Here is a 14,566-nt window from a genome sequence, read left to right as displayed (position 1 = left end):
TTGCAGATGATGAGAGACAGAATTTCTTGGTCTTTCTGATACCTAGTGCAGCACCAAGCACAGTTTGAATACATTTTTTTAAAATGTGCATACAAATTAATAGAAAAATACTTGCAGTCATCTGTAAATTGATACTACTTTGTTATTTGGATAAATTAGTTAATTTCTGTTTGGTAGAGTGATCCAATTTCTGGAAGGAAAAAGAAGCACCAAAAAGTATACTGCTTATGCTATGATTGTGGAGGTATTAATAAAGTATCCATTTTCATGAACTGTTGTGTCATTGCAGTAGTGATTAGGCATTTTTGTCATACAGGCATCGGTATGCTCTCACTTGGCAAAATTACTGGTTTCTCTTTCACATCATAGCTTGTTTAACTTAATTTTAAAAATTTAGCATCAAAAGAGCTTCTGGATACAATGCAGCATAAAATAACGGTGATTAAAAAAGAAAAGGTGGGCCTGGTAACTACCAATTTAAAAAGCATTCATAAATAAATCAGTAGCTTTCACCCTGGAGCAAAATGTGCTAATGCCACCCCCCAGATAATCCATGTTCAGCTTGGTGGTGAATATTGTAAGAATCCCTCAGTCCAAAAAAAGGGAGTGTTTCTCAAAACCAGCAAAATCAACTAATGCTTCTTATTCTTGGCTTTACTAACTTGATGCCCTCGTGCACATTCACAAGCTAGTGCTTAAGCTGTTCCTTTCTCTCTTTTTATTTCATCTGGACTCTTGCATGCTAGGAATTTAAATTTACTTAGAGTCTGCTTACAATAAGACATCTCCTCTAGCTAAACTTCCCTGAAATCATTTATAACATAACTTTGCAACCTGTTTGTATGTATTGTTTTCTTTTCTTCCACCTTGGCTGCAAATTCTCTCAGGTCTCCGCTGGTTCATCCGCCAAGCCATGGATGCCGTTCGACTCACAACAGCCCAATTCACACTGCTACTGGCTCACGACTTACTCAGAACTTCTCTGTGTCTGTTCCCACTCTCATCTACACTGGTACGAGACTGCTCAGACGCAAGAGCTGGGGAGAGACAGGCCACAGGCAAAGTGGTCGCAAAGTGCAGGCAGGCAGGGAGTGTAGGCAGGTACCACCCATCTTTTCTTCCTCATTTTCTCATGGAGACACCTTCTATTGTCAGTGAAGAACTACTCTGTGCAGCTGCTGGAGCAAGGCAATAGTTCCTTGCAAATACATTGGAGTCTCTTCCACAAAGCCACACTCTTCATTTCTTTTAACAGGCTTACTTCCTAATAAATGAAGTAAACCAAGTAGATGCATATGGGAAACATTCATGATATTGGAGGAAATCATCTTTTAATTGGCATTCATGATTGCTTTCAGGCATAATTCAGATACAGTATTTAGGTTTTGAAATAGTAATAGGAAGGGTATGTGCCATTTGTGGAAGAGATGGTTTTAGAGAGCAGGTAAGTCAGTCTGTGCATAAGTGAACTGTTTGTCAGTGTAGTTGCTCCCTTAAAGACTCTCCTCTTTTCTCTGTTTTTAGCTGTGGCATGCTGCTGATGCTATAGGATAAGGAAACATTTTTTTTTTTTTCCTTAAAATGCATATATGTGTATATACATAAATGTATGAATATGTATAAACACAAATATAATTTTAAATCATTTTTTCTTTATTAAACTAACTCAGCATTGTGTATTTGACCAGATTTTTAAGCCATAAACTGTTTTTAATTTTTTTTGTATATATTTTATTTTTTGTCTCATCTCATGCCTTTCATTTGGCTTAATTGTTTCATTGTAGATTATCAGCATCTAAATGTAGAATGCTGAATGGGTAAACCAGCATTTCTTTGCCTCTGGCCTCATCCCCAGTCTCGCACCTCAGGAATAGCTGCTGGCCCTGCCCCAATCCCATCCTGGTGTTGGATCATGCTGCTGTCAGCCAGGTCCTTTGGCACAGGATTACTGAATATGTTTCCACCTTCTTCTGGCAGGATTCCCTTCAATGAAGATCCCAATCCCAATACTCATTCATCAGGACCCTCCACCCCTCTGAAAAACCAAACCTATTCCTTTTCACCTTCCAAGTCCTACAGTCGACAGTCCTCTTCTTCTGACACAGATTTGAGTTTGACACCCAAAACTGGTAAGGCGCTTCCACCCGCTTTTTGTTTAATTTGTGTTTCTCTTTTTATATTTCCATTCAACCCCTTTTTGCTTTTTGGCATTTAAGTTATCAAAATGATGTGGAAATTGGAGACTTAGATAGCATGCCTCAAGCCTGAAAGGATTTCTGTAGGGTTAAAATTTAAATCCTGCCTATATTTCCACTATTCTGAATAACATTAAAATGTCATTTGTAACGCAACTGTATTCAAATAAAAATTAAAAATCTGGGAGCACTGAGGGATTCTTAAGTAATCACCTTTTTCATATTTCCTCCATTTCATATTACAAATCATGGGAGTACATTTCTCACCACAGTATGTTAAGGGCAGTAGTACTAAAACTATGTAGTCTTCAAGCCAAATGTGTTGTGCTATATTGGATACATTTATCTGTGATTTTTATCTCCTTTTTATAAATGCAATACTAGGAATGTAGCAGTTGCTGTCTTCTTATTCTCCTTGGTATATGGAAATGGCTTTCCATACACACTGTACATCTTTAACTTAAATTAGATGCCAGCCATCTTCAAAAGCCATTTTTCTTTCTCCATTGGTCTATCATCATTTCTTCAACTTAATCTTCCCTACTTATTTTTTAGCTTGTGGTTACAATCATGCCAGTCATAATGTCAGCACAACTCAAAGAATTATTGTCTATTTTCCATTATGTGACCAGTGCCTGGAGTTTTGCTACTGTAGGGCAAAATATTTTGCAGAATTGTTCATAGAAGTTGCTTTTTAAATGGTGTTTTAAATTGTGGTATTTGAAGCTCAGAACATTCTTGTCTCCATCTAATTAGAGAGGTTTAAAGCATATTAAAGTAGTTGATTTAGCTTTACTTTAGCACCCCTTGCAAGAATTTTTCCAAGTAGATAAGTAAAATGTTGCATTCAAAAGCAGCTATATTAAATATTTTACCCATTTCCCCCCCCAGACACCTGTTTTAAAATGTTCCCACTTACAAGGCTGCCTTTCTTAGTACTATCTTCTCTGTCCTGTATTAAAAAAACCCAAACAAAAGCGGTTTTGTTTTTTTTTTTTGACTGTTTTTCAGGTAATCTGACATGGTCACTTGTATAAAGGACTCTACAAATATAAGTGGGTTCTTATTACATAGGAGAACCATAAATTCATGTGTTTGGCTTATTGAATATTTAAAAACTGGCTTCTTTTAATCAGTTTTTCCTTTGTAAGGATCATGTCATGTAAAGAATTTAAATGCAACATAGGTGGTCATCCTTATAGCTGCAATAAATGTTCTGGATTTGTGGAGGTGGCAGCTCACTGTGAATTTGTCAAATTTTTAAAGCAGCAACCTTGTATCATTCCTGGCACTGTTACGTAGGTGGATGGGGCCCTTGGCCTTTTCATCTCGAGTCTCTTTGTTCAGAACTGAAACAGATTGTGTATTTTGTACCTCTTATTTTTAGGGATTTTTCAAGTATATAAGGATTTTTATTTTTGCTATCTTTTTAGCATTAAAGCTAACAGTGGCTACATACTTTTGCTTACTAGCACTGTCATTTTAGCAGCTTTTAACTATGCTACTGAGGCTTACCTGAAGAGGATTTACTGGTTGCATTTAAAATTCTGTATCTTGGTGTGACATACTAGATTGTAAATCTTACTAGCTTAAAAGGACAGTGTGTCTTGAGTTGTTTTGTTTATGCTTTACCAAAAATTCGGTGATGTGCAGAAGATAACTCTGTAACATACTAAAATCAGTATGTTGGTTTTTAACAATTCACTGTATATGTTTGGTCTTCTGTTTTAATTTCCTAAGACCATTGCTGGGTTGGAATATTTCAGTGTGAAAGTTGGTGATGTAAGTGTTTAAAAAAACATAATAAATGCAAACATGTCATATGACACAGTAAATATTATCAGATTCGTGGTACCCATTACCCAGAATGGCTGATGTGAGAAGTATTTTCTGATGTACATTATGACCCTCCTTATTTCTGCCAGGTAGCTAGTGTGTTCATGTTTTTGAGATGGAGACTAACCTGGAAAAAGAGTCCAGATACCACAATATGAATAACTAAATAGAGGAGTCTGAAACTTGCATCTGCATAAGCATCTAGTTTTCAGTAGCTCCAGATGAGGAGAATATTACCTTAATGTCTTTTATAAAATAGAATTGTGATTCTCTCACCCATTTTGGTCTATATCTGGCCTGAATATGAGGGGAGTTTATTTTGTGCTGAGAAAGCTTGTTTTTGTTTGAAGTTAGATTTCTTCAGTGAAGTGATTTATTTTATGCCACTGCAGACTAGGGGAGTATCAGGCTGACAAAAAGCATGACATTTTAAATCAGGTAATACATTTTAATGTGACATAGTATATGTATGGAGGAAATTGAGAAGGTGGGAACTCCTTTTCTTAATGGGAACTTACAATTCTACAAGATACGTGACTTTTAAAAGTCATAAAACAAATCCATGACTTCTGAAAAATTAACTTTTTATACCTAAATAATTAATCAGATTAAGTGTATGAGAAGACACTGTTATTTAGCCCTTACTCCATGGTATTTTATTATCAAATTTTGTATGAAATTTGAAATATGTATTAGATTACCATAGCTTTAAAAAAAAAATTAAAAAATAAAGGTAATTAGGTCATGCTTTAAAAAAACATGCTTCTTATTCACATTGTCAAGCTGTATTGTCATTCCATTTCTTTATATGTTGAGAAATAATTTAGCAGTAAGTGCTAGTTCATTTTGAGAAAAAAAGCTTCATTTTGATTTCTTTCATCTGTTTCTTTAGTCATCTTCTGAACCTACATCTCTTTGTCTCTATTACTTTCCTCCACAGCACCTTCCCCACAGGGACCTAGGATTTTCCTGTTTCCCAGCTCCCCTACACTCTCTTGTGATTCCCCACATCTTAAAAAGTCCTGTCTCCTCTCGGGGTCTAGCGTTAACCCTCTACACTCTAGCCATGTCAGCCCAGTTGTTCTGAGGAAAAGTGTTTCTTTCACTGAAGAGCTGCTTCTGGCTGCTTCTGGTAGGATCAATCTATTATGGCCTTTTAAACAAACCTTTAAGAAAATGTTGTTGTTACTTGATATAGGGGCATTTAACACAGAGCCTTCTATAACCCTGTGTTTTTTTTCAGTTAGCCTCTAAAAACTGCTGGCTACATGACTATTCATACCATCTCTCACCTCTGCCCCAAAAGCTTGAAGTAGCTTCAGAGCTTCTTACAGGATTTGAAACATACATAGTTTATACTACAGACTTTTCTCCTTTATCCTTGAAGAATTCTCTTTGGTAATTGGACTAAAATAATTGCCATTTTTAACATTCTCTCATTCTCTTCACTTTGTTGTTCCTATATTTTGCATGGAACAAGTACTTGCTCATTCATTCATTCATTCTTTATTGAAATAATAGCAATCAGGTAGCTAGCAACTTTGCTCTTTAAATTAATTTTTTTCAATAAAGCCTGTCCAAACTTTTTATTTGTACTGCCTCCTTTTCCATTTCACTGACATACATTATTTTCATAGATTTAAATTAAATAGTTGATATTACTGCTTTTTTCTGTAGAAATTTATTTTTATCAGTTTGTATTTTTTGAGTTTGTTTTATGTCCAGTATCTATGCTGTGTTTGTCTGTCTTTAAATTGTATAGTCCCTGACAATGTTTAGAACCAATGTCAAATAGTAACAGCAATTTAATCTTTTTTGATGGGACTATACAGCTACTAATATTTTTTGTTTCCTTATCCAAGAACAGCTAAAAATATTTGTTGAAAATTGTAGTATTTTTACATATGAATATATGGTAATGGTAGCCTAGTAATTTTTTAAAAAGTTACGAATGAATTAAACATACAGTAATAAGTCTTGTATTGTTTCCAGATCTCCCAGTCTTTGGTTAAGAGAAATAACTGTATTCTGATGTATATGGACAGTCTCATACACGTTTATTAAATGCTTGATCAGAAGGAAAAGGAAACTAGCAAGGAATTGTTACGTTAAATTAGTTATAAATTCTGTAAAAGAAAAGAAAATCTATGCTACATTCATAACTGTTTGCACTGTGGTGTTTTAATTCATTCTGCTTTGACACTTTTTTGTTCTTTATCCTGTGCTTTCCTATGCAACTTAGGTGTTTATTTTTGCTTTGTCAAGCTAGCACTGATGGGTTTAGATAGAAGAAGTGATAGTCTATTTTTAGGCATGAAATAGTACCAAGAAAACCTGATTCACCAGCATTGTGTTTACTTTAGGAAAAACACGATCTTGGTATGTGTTTAGTTTTTCATTTTGTGATTTCTACCATAGAGCAAATAACTTACTGTCATACATATAACCCGTATCTCAGCACTCCAAAGGAACTATACTTAAGAGTACAGTTCCTTGATAACAGGTGATTCAGTAGCAAGGATACTTGTGTGTATCATAAACTTCCCATCCCTTCAGAAAAGCTCCTGTACTGTAGGGGTGAGAGTAAAGCGTATGAAAGAAGAATAGAGATAATTGCCCATGATATACAAAATTGGAGTTTATTTCTTATTTCAATTTGTGGATAATCTGCAAGTTATGTGTGTGCAAATACAGTAATCAAAGTGTGGCAGTTTTAAATGCTGAGCAGTAGTCCTTAAGTCATTTGAATGGATCAAATGAGTGACTATTTCAATACATAGATTTTAAAGAAAATAAAAATAATTGGTAATTTTTCCAGGGTTTATATTTGAAGTCAAAGGATGTACACTGCCTTTGCAATTTTGTTTTTGATCCCAGTCATGTGTTATACAGCAACTGCTGTATATATGAGTACAGTCTCCTTCCAGTGATTAGGAAAGTTGTTTTGGTTTCTCTGAAACTCTCAGCCAGATTTTGATTACTGTTTTTTTTTGTTTGTTTTTTCTTTTACTGTATGATAGTAGAGAGATACTTGACAACAGATTAATCTGGCAGAGAGGCATTATTCAACAGTGTGGAATTAATGGTGATTTTGCAGCCCTTTTTGATAAAGGTTCAAAATCTAATTATGTAAAAACTTCTTGTGAAAAGCGGAGAAGGCACATCTGTATTGAAATCATATGCAAAAATCTCACAAAAAAAACACATTTGTATGATACAGGAAAGAATTGCAAGCCCAGATAAGTTTTTATATTTTTAAGTTTTGTTTGGTTTTGTTTTTTTTTTTTTTTAATTCAGGTTGACAGCAGAAAAAGATCTTGGATCAGCGGGGGTTTGTCCAGATGCTAAAAAATTGCTGCTAGTCATATGAAAACTAACCCCCAGAACACCCCCAACCCCAAATTAAACTATGATGCTCAGCATTTATTTTTCATGATAATTAAAATTATGGGGATAATTTGACTGTTCACAGTGACTATTTTATATATTTTTAATTAAAAGTTTTATTACAAATAATAATATATATTTCTTTGAATGTCATTTGTACTAATACTCTTCAGGAATGGGCAGTGGGAGTGCTGGAAAAGAAGGGGGGCCATTTAAAACTCTTTTAAGGCAACAGACTCAGTCAGCTCTGGAACAAAGGGTAAGGCATTTTCTACTTCTGTTTCTGATCTACTAAAGTGAAAATTTAGGTTGTAGTAAGTTAAATGTTTCCTGTTTCTGTTTAAAATTATGTGTAATTTTTAAGTCTGAGAATTTTTTGCTAATGTTGAACATTTAATAGCCCTTTTATACACAAATTATTTAAATTTTAACATATTGCTAAAGCATTAATAAAAGTGGAGCAAGTAACTGAAATGTCCACAGTACTGGTGCTGGAAGAAGCAGTTATTGCAAAAATTACTATTTAGTCTCTGTAAGTTACTAATGCATGTGCAAGTTTAATATTTCACCGTTATGTATTTAGTTTTTACAGAAGCCAAATCTTGCAATAGATTTAAACAATGTGAATATCACATCTATAATTGCAAAAATTTTTAGTTTGAAAAATGGAGTTGATGCATAATATAGTCTCAGTTCTATTACATGAAATGGTGTGTGTAGCCTTTAAAAATAGTAAACAAACCTGAATCACTTTCCAAGCAATAAAAGGGCTGTATAGATTTACAGCTTTTTGAAGAACCTCTATTAGACTAAAAATGCCATCTGTTATTGTGCTGAATAGACTATGTAATAAAAAAAAGTGGTTTTCATTTTTTATTTAAATTTGGAATGAGTCCTTGCAACTTTATATGCTGCTTTTGTCAAAATGTTGTTAGTGGTGTTATATTCTTGAAGGAAGAAATGTGACTGTTTTGCTATTCAGAAATAAATTCTAGTTTATAATTTCTGACTACCTGAACTACTTGCGTAGAAACATGTATGTTTGTTGAAAACAAGGTCAGCTGCATCTGTGAAATGTAAGTGAATAGCTACTATTTTAAGTGGATGATTCTCTTCTCATTTTTTGTGTTACCCGTTGCTAAGGGAGGATCGCCTCATAGGTTCTGTAGAAGGCGGGTATGTTCCAAAACATTGCGTGACTCTTTGTAGCCCTTTTTTCTTGTCTTGAGGATTTCTAAACAATTATTTGACCCTCCCCCCCCCCCCCCCCCCCCCCCCCCAAGTTTTGCAGATTTCTCTGTAAACTTGTTTATGCAAGATTCTTTCATATTCTGTTGTTTTGGGGAGCATTTATCAGATCGGCATATTTTTCCTTAGTTACTGTTTTGCATGCTGATACATTTTGGTTAAATTTTTAGTTTAAATACAGATCCATGGCTTTCTGCTTTTAAATGTTTTAGTTTGAAAAAACTGCTTTAAAAAAGAGGCTTTTCTCTGTTTACCTTTGATTTTTGCTACCATTGCAGGCATTTCATGGCTGATCTGTTATTTCCTTAGGAAGCTTTTTAAAAACAATTTATAAATAAAGAGCACTTACTGTACTTTTACAGCTTGAATTGTTTGCACGTTGTTTTGATAAGGGCTGTATATTGTCTAGTAGGAAAAAAAATGCTGTAAAATGGGAGGGAAACATACTGAGTCAGTTATTGATGATGATGTAGCAAAGCATATGGACTGTTAATGGATTAAACGTGTTCATACTGGCTTTCTGAAAACTTACTGGGTGGGGTTTTTTTTTTTTTGCTACGATTAACTCATATGGTTACCTTAAGGTTGAATTACTTAACTAGAATGAATAACCCAAGTTATTTTGTCTCATTTAGTACCATGCGCATAAATAGTAAGTGCAGTGTAATTACTTGCCTGGGTTTGGGTAGCACTCATTTGGGGGAAAAAAAGGCATAAATTAAATATGTATTTTGACATGCATTAAGTTCTTTTGAGTCTCAGTTGAGTTTATTTGGGTATGTGGTATTGTTTAATCAGATGTGGTTTTAATGTGTTACTTAAATAACCCTAATTGCAGACCAGAACAGATTTTGTTGGAAGGGTAATATTACTTGATTTCTTCTGGAAAAATACATTAGCTGTGGAAAACTCACAAACATCTTATGTTGTACATTACTATATTTTTAGCAATGCCTGTTGATAGCAAGTGTAATGATAGCGCAGCTATCTTTGTGTATATTTTTATCTATAAATGTATATGCTGTATTTCCATCAGTGGGAAATGAGCTTACTTTACTCATACAAAAATTATCCTGTGTTTTGGTAGAAATGGCCAAATGCTGCTCTTGGTGGTGTTTTATGTGTCTGTTGATCTCAACTTGGACAATTTTTATTCCTCCACATCTGCATTCTGCAAGTGCTTGAGAGATCTTTACTGCTGCTTTTTCAAAATGGAGATCTGTTGATCTTCACCTGAAGAGCGTTGTCAGATAACTCTTGTGTTGAGTGCAGTTCTCTGTGTTGCTCTTTTGGCTGAAATGCTGACTTAAGCAACGTTCTTTCCAGCCCATCCCCTCAGTTCAGTTGAAGAAAAATTCTAAGATTGTTTGACCACCTTGTGAGATGGCACAGTAAATGTGCTTAGAATAAAAATAATTCAACCAGGAAATTAACAATGGACCAGTTCCTTATTCTGGTTCAGCCTAGAAAGCTTTATGAACATACCTAAGCATTTTGAGCGTTACCTGAGGGAGTGGTACAACGATGGGAATGAGTGAATGGCTGGAAGGGAACATGAGAATTGCTTCAGCTGCCACTAACACCAAATGTTATGTGTGTGTGTAGCCTTGTTCCATGTGCTTTTTCATTATTTTGTGTGACTTTGTATGTAATGAAGTTAAAAAAATAATACTAGCAATACATGTATGCGTATGCACAAATTTTTTTAAACACTGTACTAAACAAATATTTATGAGGATTTTATCGTAACCTTATCAGACTTTCTCCAAATGCTACTTGTAAAATCTACGTAGTTGCAAGGATTAAACCAGTGACAATTCTTTAAGGGTCAGTGCAGTCAGTGGTTGACATGGCATAGTGAATTGGTATTAAAATGACCAACCATAGTAGCTTGGAAACTTTAGGATCATTGTGTCTTCTGGCACACAGAAATACTCTGTTCTTGCATCACCATGATGTAAAGATAGTCTTTTGCAAATTGCAGTAATACGGGAGATTTGTAATGCTTAAACACTGCATTTGGCTTCTAGGAATCTTTGTTTTCCATGTAAGTATAGCTTTATGATTTTGAAGTATTACAGATTACCACATGCAATTGAGGCTGGAACTTGTGTTTGAGTAATAGAATAATAATAAAACCCCCAAAGCCTCCAAATGAGCTTAAAAAAGAAAAAAGGAAAAAACCATATTATGATGATCTGCATCAGAATGAATGAGACATTGTTAATGGAATCAGAGCGTATCAGAATGGTTCAGTGAGTCAGTTACCCAGAGTTGTCTGTGGCTGGAATTGACTGATAGGGCAGAGGTCTGATTTTAGCATGTATCATAATACAGATTTGCAAGTATCAATATGTTGATTGAAATAAAACCATGTTATTACCTTAAAATTTTATTCCAGTTTGTAGCGTAGGAAATCAGGCAGAGTGGAAGTCTGAACATATTAAAATTACTTGCACTACACAGCCTTATGAAAATGAACAAAATGAAAGTAACTTTTAATCTCTATATAGATTAAAAAGCATCGGATTTGCTTGTGCTTTAGAGCACGGTTGTTGACTTTGTTCACTATGTACTGCTTTAGCACAATGTAAGTGTGAGTGTACATGTATCTATAAAATACAGGCTTAATGGAATTTATGTAGGTGGCATATGCAGTAGAATTTTTATTGATTTCTGTAGTTCTTGGAAAGGTTTTTATTTTTAATATCAGTGTAGAATAACTATATTCAAGGGACAGCAAACATGTATGTTATATATTTAAACATAAGTTAGGCAGAATGAGTGTCATGGAATTATACAGGCACAAGTGTTATCAGTATACTTGTGAATCACTGAACAGATTGTATTACAGAGCCGCAGTGAAAGAGGGTTCTAACAAAGTGCAGCTGTGCTGCATTTTCAAACTTGAGATCTGTAGGACCTCTTAAAAGTTACATGAGTTCTAATAGTAAGAATTCTGAAGTATTAATTTTTTGAAATCTACACTGGACTTTAGTTTACGAGGACTTTTCATGCCATGTATTGCTGGAAGAACAGTGATTCTCATTTAATCTGCAGCATGTATACTGTTTAGGTAGAAGCTCAACTGAACTGTACTGTTGCAAGTGCTTCAAGTATGTGAGAAAGAAATCTATACTATACTTTCTCCCATATGAAATTATGGTGCTTATTTTTTCCTTTTGACCAATTGCAAAGACTATACAAACAATGATTGCATGACTTTGATTTTTCTTTTTTTGCCTCTGTGCATTTAGAATTGCTGAACATAGATCTATTACCTTTCCCCCATGAGTGTGCTTATTAGACCTTCCATAGAAGGTCCCTGTAGAAAATTAAATCTTCGAGTTTGAGGTTCAACTCTTTCGAATATGTCTGTTTTATTTCATCATGTGTGTCATGAAAAATTACTTTGCCTCTTGTACGAACTACATTTTTGAGTAGTTGCTGAAACTTCTTAGTTTTTCATTTTAATTATGAATTAGTAAAAACTAATTTATGCAAATGAATTGGAAGTATATTTCCTTAGTTTAAGAACTTAATTGTATTTTGAAGACTTATGCTTTATTCCAGAAGTTAGATATTTACTTGTTAAATTTAAAGTTTAGACAGCAGCAGAGCAGGTGCGTTTTCCTGTAATAAGACATCATTCTTGCAAGACAACAGTTTGTTCTATTCTGTGCTTCAGAATCAAACTGCAGTCAGTTGTAACAATGAGACCTAAAAAATTGAGAACAATGTTTCTTGTTTTGTATTAGTTAATGAAAGTAGAATTATGTTGTTTAGCTGCCATCCTAAAAGTGGACCAATAGAGGCTTTGCTAACAAAATGTGTAAAGTTTTGATTATTTGTTAATATTGTGCTAGATACAACTCTATGGGGGAAAAGTATTTTTACAGTGTATAATATCTCTGCTTTTATTATACTATGGGTACGTGAAGACATGTGGTTACATAGCGCTTAGTAAGCCTGAAGGACATTTGGCATAATGTAACTGCTTTGCTTGTATTTCAGGGAAGTTATCAATTCACTGCATGTTTGTTGGCAATCTGCAGTGGTTGGTAAGCAGTCATTTGATGTTTGTTTTTAATCATAACAGGAATTTCCATTTTTTACCTTGACGACCTTTCCACCAGGCTTTCTTGTCCACGTCGGTGGTGTTGTCAGTGCACGGTCTGTGAAGCTCCTGGATCGCATTCACAATCCTGGTATGTTAACACAAGAATAACTTCCTTGCCCAAGTTCCAGTCGTAATGATCATGTACTTTATCTATATCTAAAATGTATTTGAACAATATATATTGAAAAGCAATATTTTTCAGACAGTTTAAGCTTGAAAAATAATAGTCACTCAGAGGGTATGTTTTCAGTGAGATATTTCGAGTTAATGAAATAATGACGAACTTTGAATCCAGTAACTTTGCACTAAAAACAGTCTTTGAATTATTGAAGGTTTAATATTTTTTTTGCATCAAGTTTTAATATTAAACAGCAGGTTTCCATTCAAACACAAGTAAGATGAAATACTAAATCTTAACTATGAATGTTTGCTGATTTTCAGGTCCTTGAAATTCTTAAGGGTTAATGACTAAAATTAAGCTGAATGTGTTTTTAATCTCTTTTTATAAAACCTTTACAGCTTTGTTTCTGTTCTTAGAAGCATATACTGAATAGTATTTTGAGATTTTTATTTAATATTTACTTGGAACTCCAGTACTGGAGCATGTATATTTTGCATGTCCTAGTTCTGACAGCAGAATTAAGTGACTTGACTTTGAAGACTTTGTTGTTATGTTTGCTGAGACAAGCCAAGGAATACTTTGTAAAAGGTTGGAATTAACAGTGCACTCAAAAATTCAGAGTAAAAAATAGCACCTGTAGTGGTTTTGCATGCACTAGTCAGGAGTAATAAACAAAGTTTGTGCAAATGCATCTTTAAAAGCAATTGAAACAAACAAATATATTTTTTTTATTATTTTTCATTTTATTTCTTCTTCCTGTGGCCCAAGGCAAGTAATCTTGCAAGCAGGTAGATTTTTGTTGATTTAAAGATCCAGTAAACTGGCAACATGAAATAAAGTCTGAGATTTAATGTGAATTAAAAAACCTACTTTAAGTGATTTTTTTTTGAAGCATATGAGTACACAGTATTGTTCTTCCCCTCCTCCTTCTTTCCTCCTGATTTTTAAGATCTATTTCCACAGTCTGGAGAGAAGATTAAAAGGAATGTCAAAGTATAAATTATATGCAAGTCCTCCCTTTCTTTGCCACAAAATTGCCTTAGGCTTCTGTATTTTCGACAGATTTCTGATATGGGTCATTTATGTGCAAAATTTACTGTGTGGTAAACTTATTTATGTCAAATCAGTTTTGCTCAGACATTTTTAAAACTAATTTCTTGCATTATGCACTTCTTTATTTTTACCAACTGACTGAAGGCAGGATAAGAAATAAGAGAAGGTAGAGATGCATATTTGCACAACTAAGTGGCTCCTTGCAGTGTTTTTGCGGGACTTGTAGATTGCTCCTGACAAGTGAATGTAAGATGCATGATACTTTGAACTCAGTATATTGCAAAACAATGAAAACAAAAGGGGAAATGAAGGCACATGGCTGTGGGAGGGAAGGTGAAGAAGCAGAAAAAAGGAATTCTGATGCTGTGATGAAATATTAAGTCAAATAATTCTGTAAAATGGTAAAGGAAACAAACTGGCAAACAGGAAAATGTAGCAAAGGAAAGAACTTTTGAAGGTGGATCGAGAAGTATTGATAAGACAATAATTGCTATATACTGTACACTTTGATCACGCCTACTGCTAGATTGCTATAGCATGCTCCTTTTTTCCCTTTCTATTTCAGCCTCTTATTAACTCTGCTGTCTGTGTCTTTCCAGTTCCTGT

General features: G+C 34.3%; 1 protein-coding gene across 17 annotated transcripts in view; it reads left to right on the top strand.

Moving 5' to 3' along the window:
- Positions 1 to 14,566, top strand: part of C2CD5 (C2 calcium dependent domain containing 5) — a 62,950-nt gene that overhangs the window by 10,359 nt on the left and 38,025 nt on the right. For 5 of the 17 annotated variants that reach the window (XM_057405200.1, XM_057405201.1, XM_057405199.1 and 2 more), the window contains exons 7-11: positions 1,978 to 2,129; positions 4,972 to 5,163; positions 7,592 to 7,677; positions 8,562 to 8,594; positions 12,766 to 12,874. In XM_057405200.1, the coding sequence (XP_057261183.1) occupies positions 1,978 to 2,129; positions 4,972 to 5,163; positions 7,592 to 7,677; positions 8,562 to 8,594; positions 12,766 to 12,874 (572 nt within the window). Of the gene's footprint in view, positions 1 to 887; positions 1,013 to 1,977; positions 2,130 to 4,971; positions 5,164 to 7,591; positions 7,678 to 8,561; positions 8,595 to 12,765; positions 12,875 to 14,566 lie in introns of those variants that run through there. The other 12 variants (XM_057405210.1, XM_057405208.1, XM_057405206.1 and 9 more) reach the window with 8 other exon arrangements.

This window comes from Pezoporus wallicus, unplaced genomic scaffold (genome assembly GCF_028554395.1).
Source record: "Pezoporus wallicus isolate ANWC-B61680 ecotype Strahan unplaced genomic scaffold, APGP_CSIRO_Pwel_v1 contig_6789, whole genome shotgun sequence".
NCBI lineage: Eukaryota > Metazoa > Chordata > Aves > Psittaciformes > Psittacidae > Pezoporus > Pezoporus wallicus.
The sequence above is the reverse complement of the archived record's forward strand: the minus strand, read 5'-3'. Positions and strand labels throughout refer to the sequence as shown.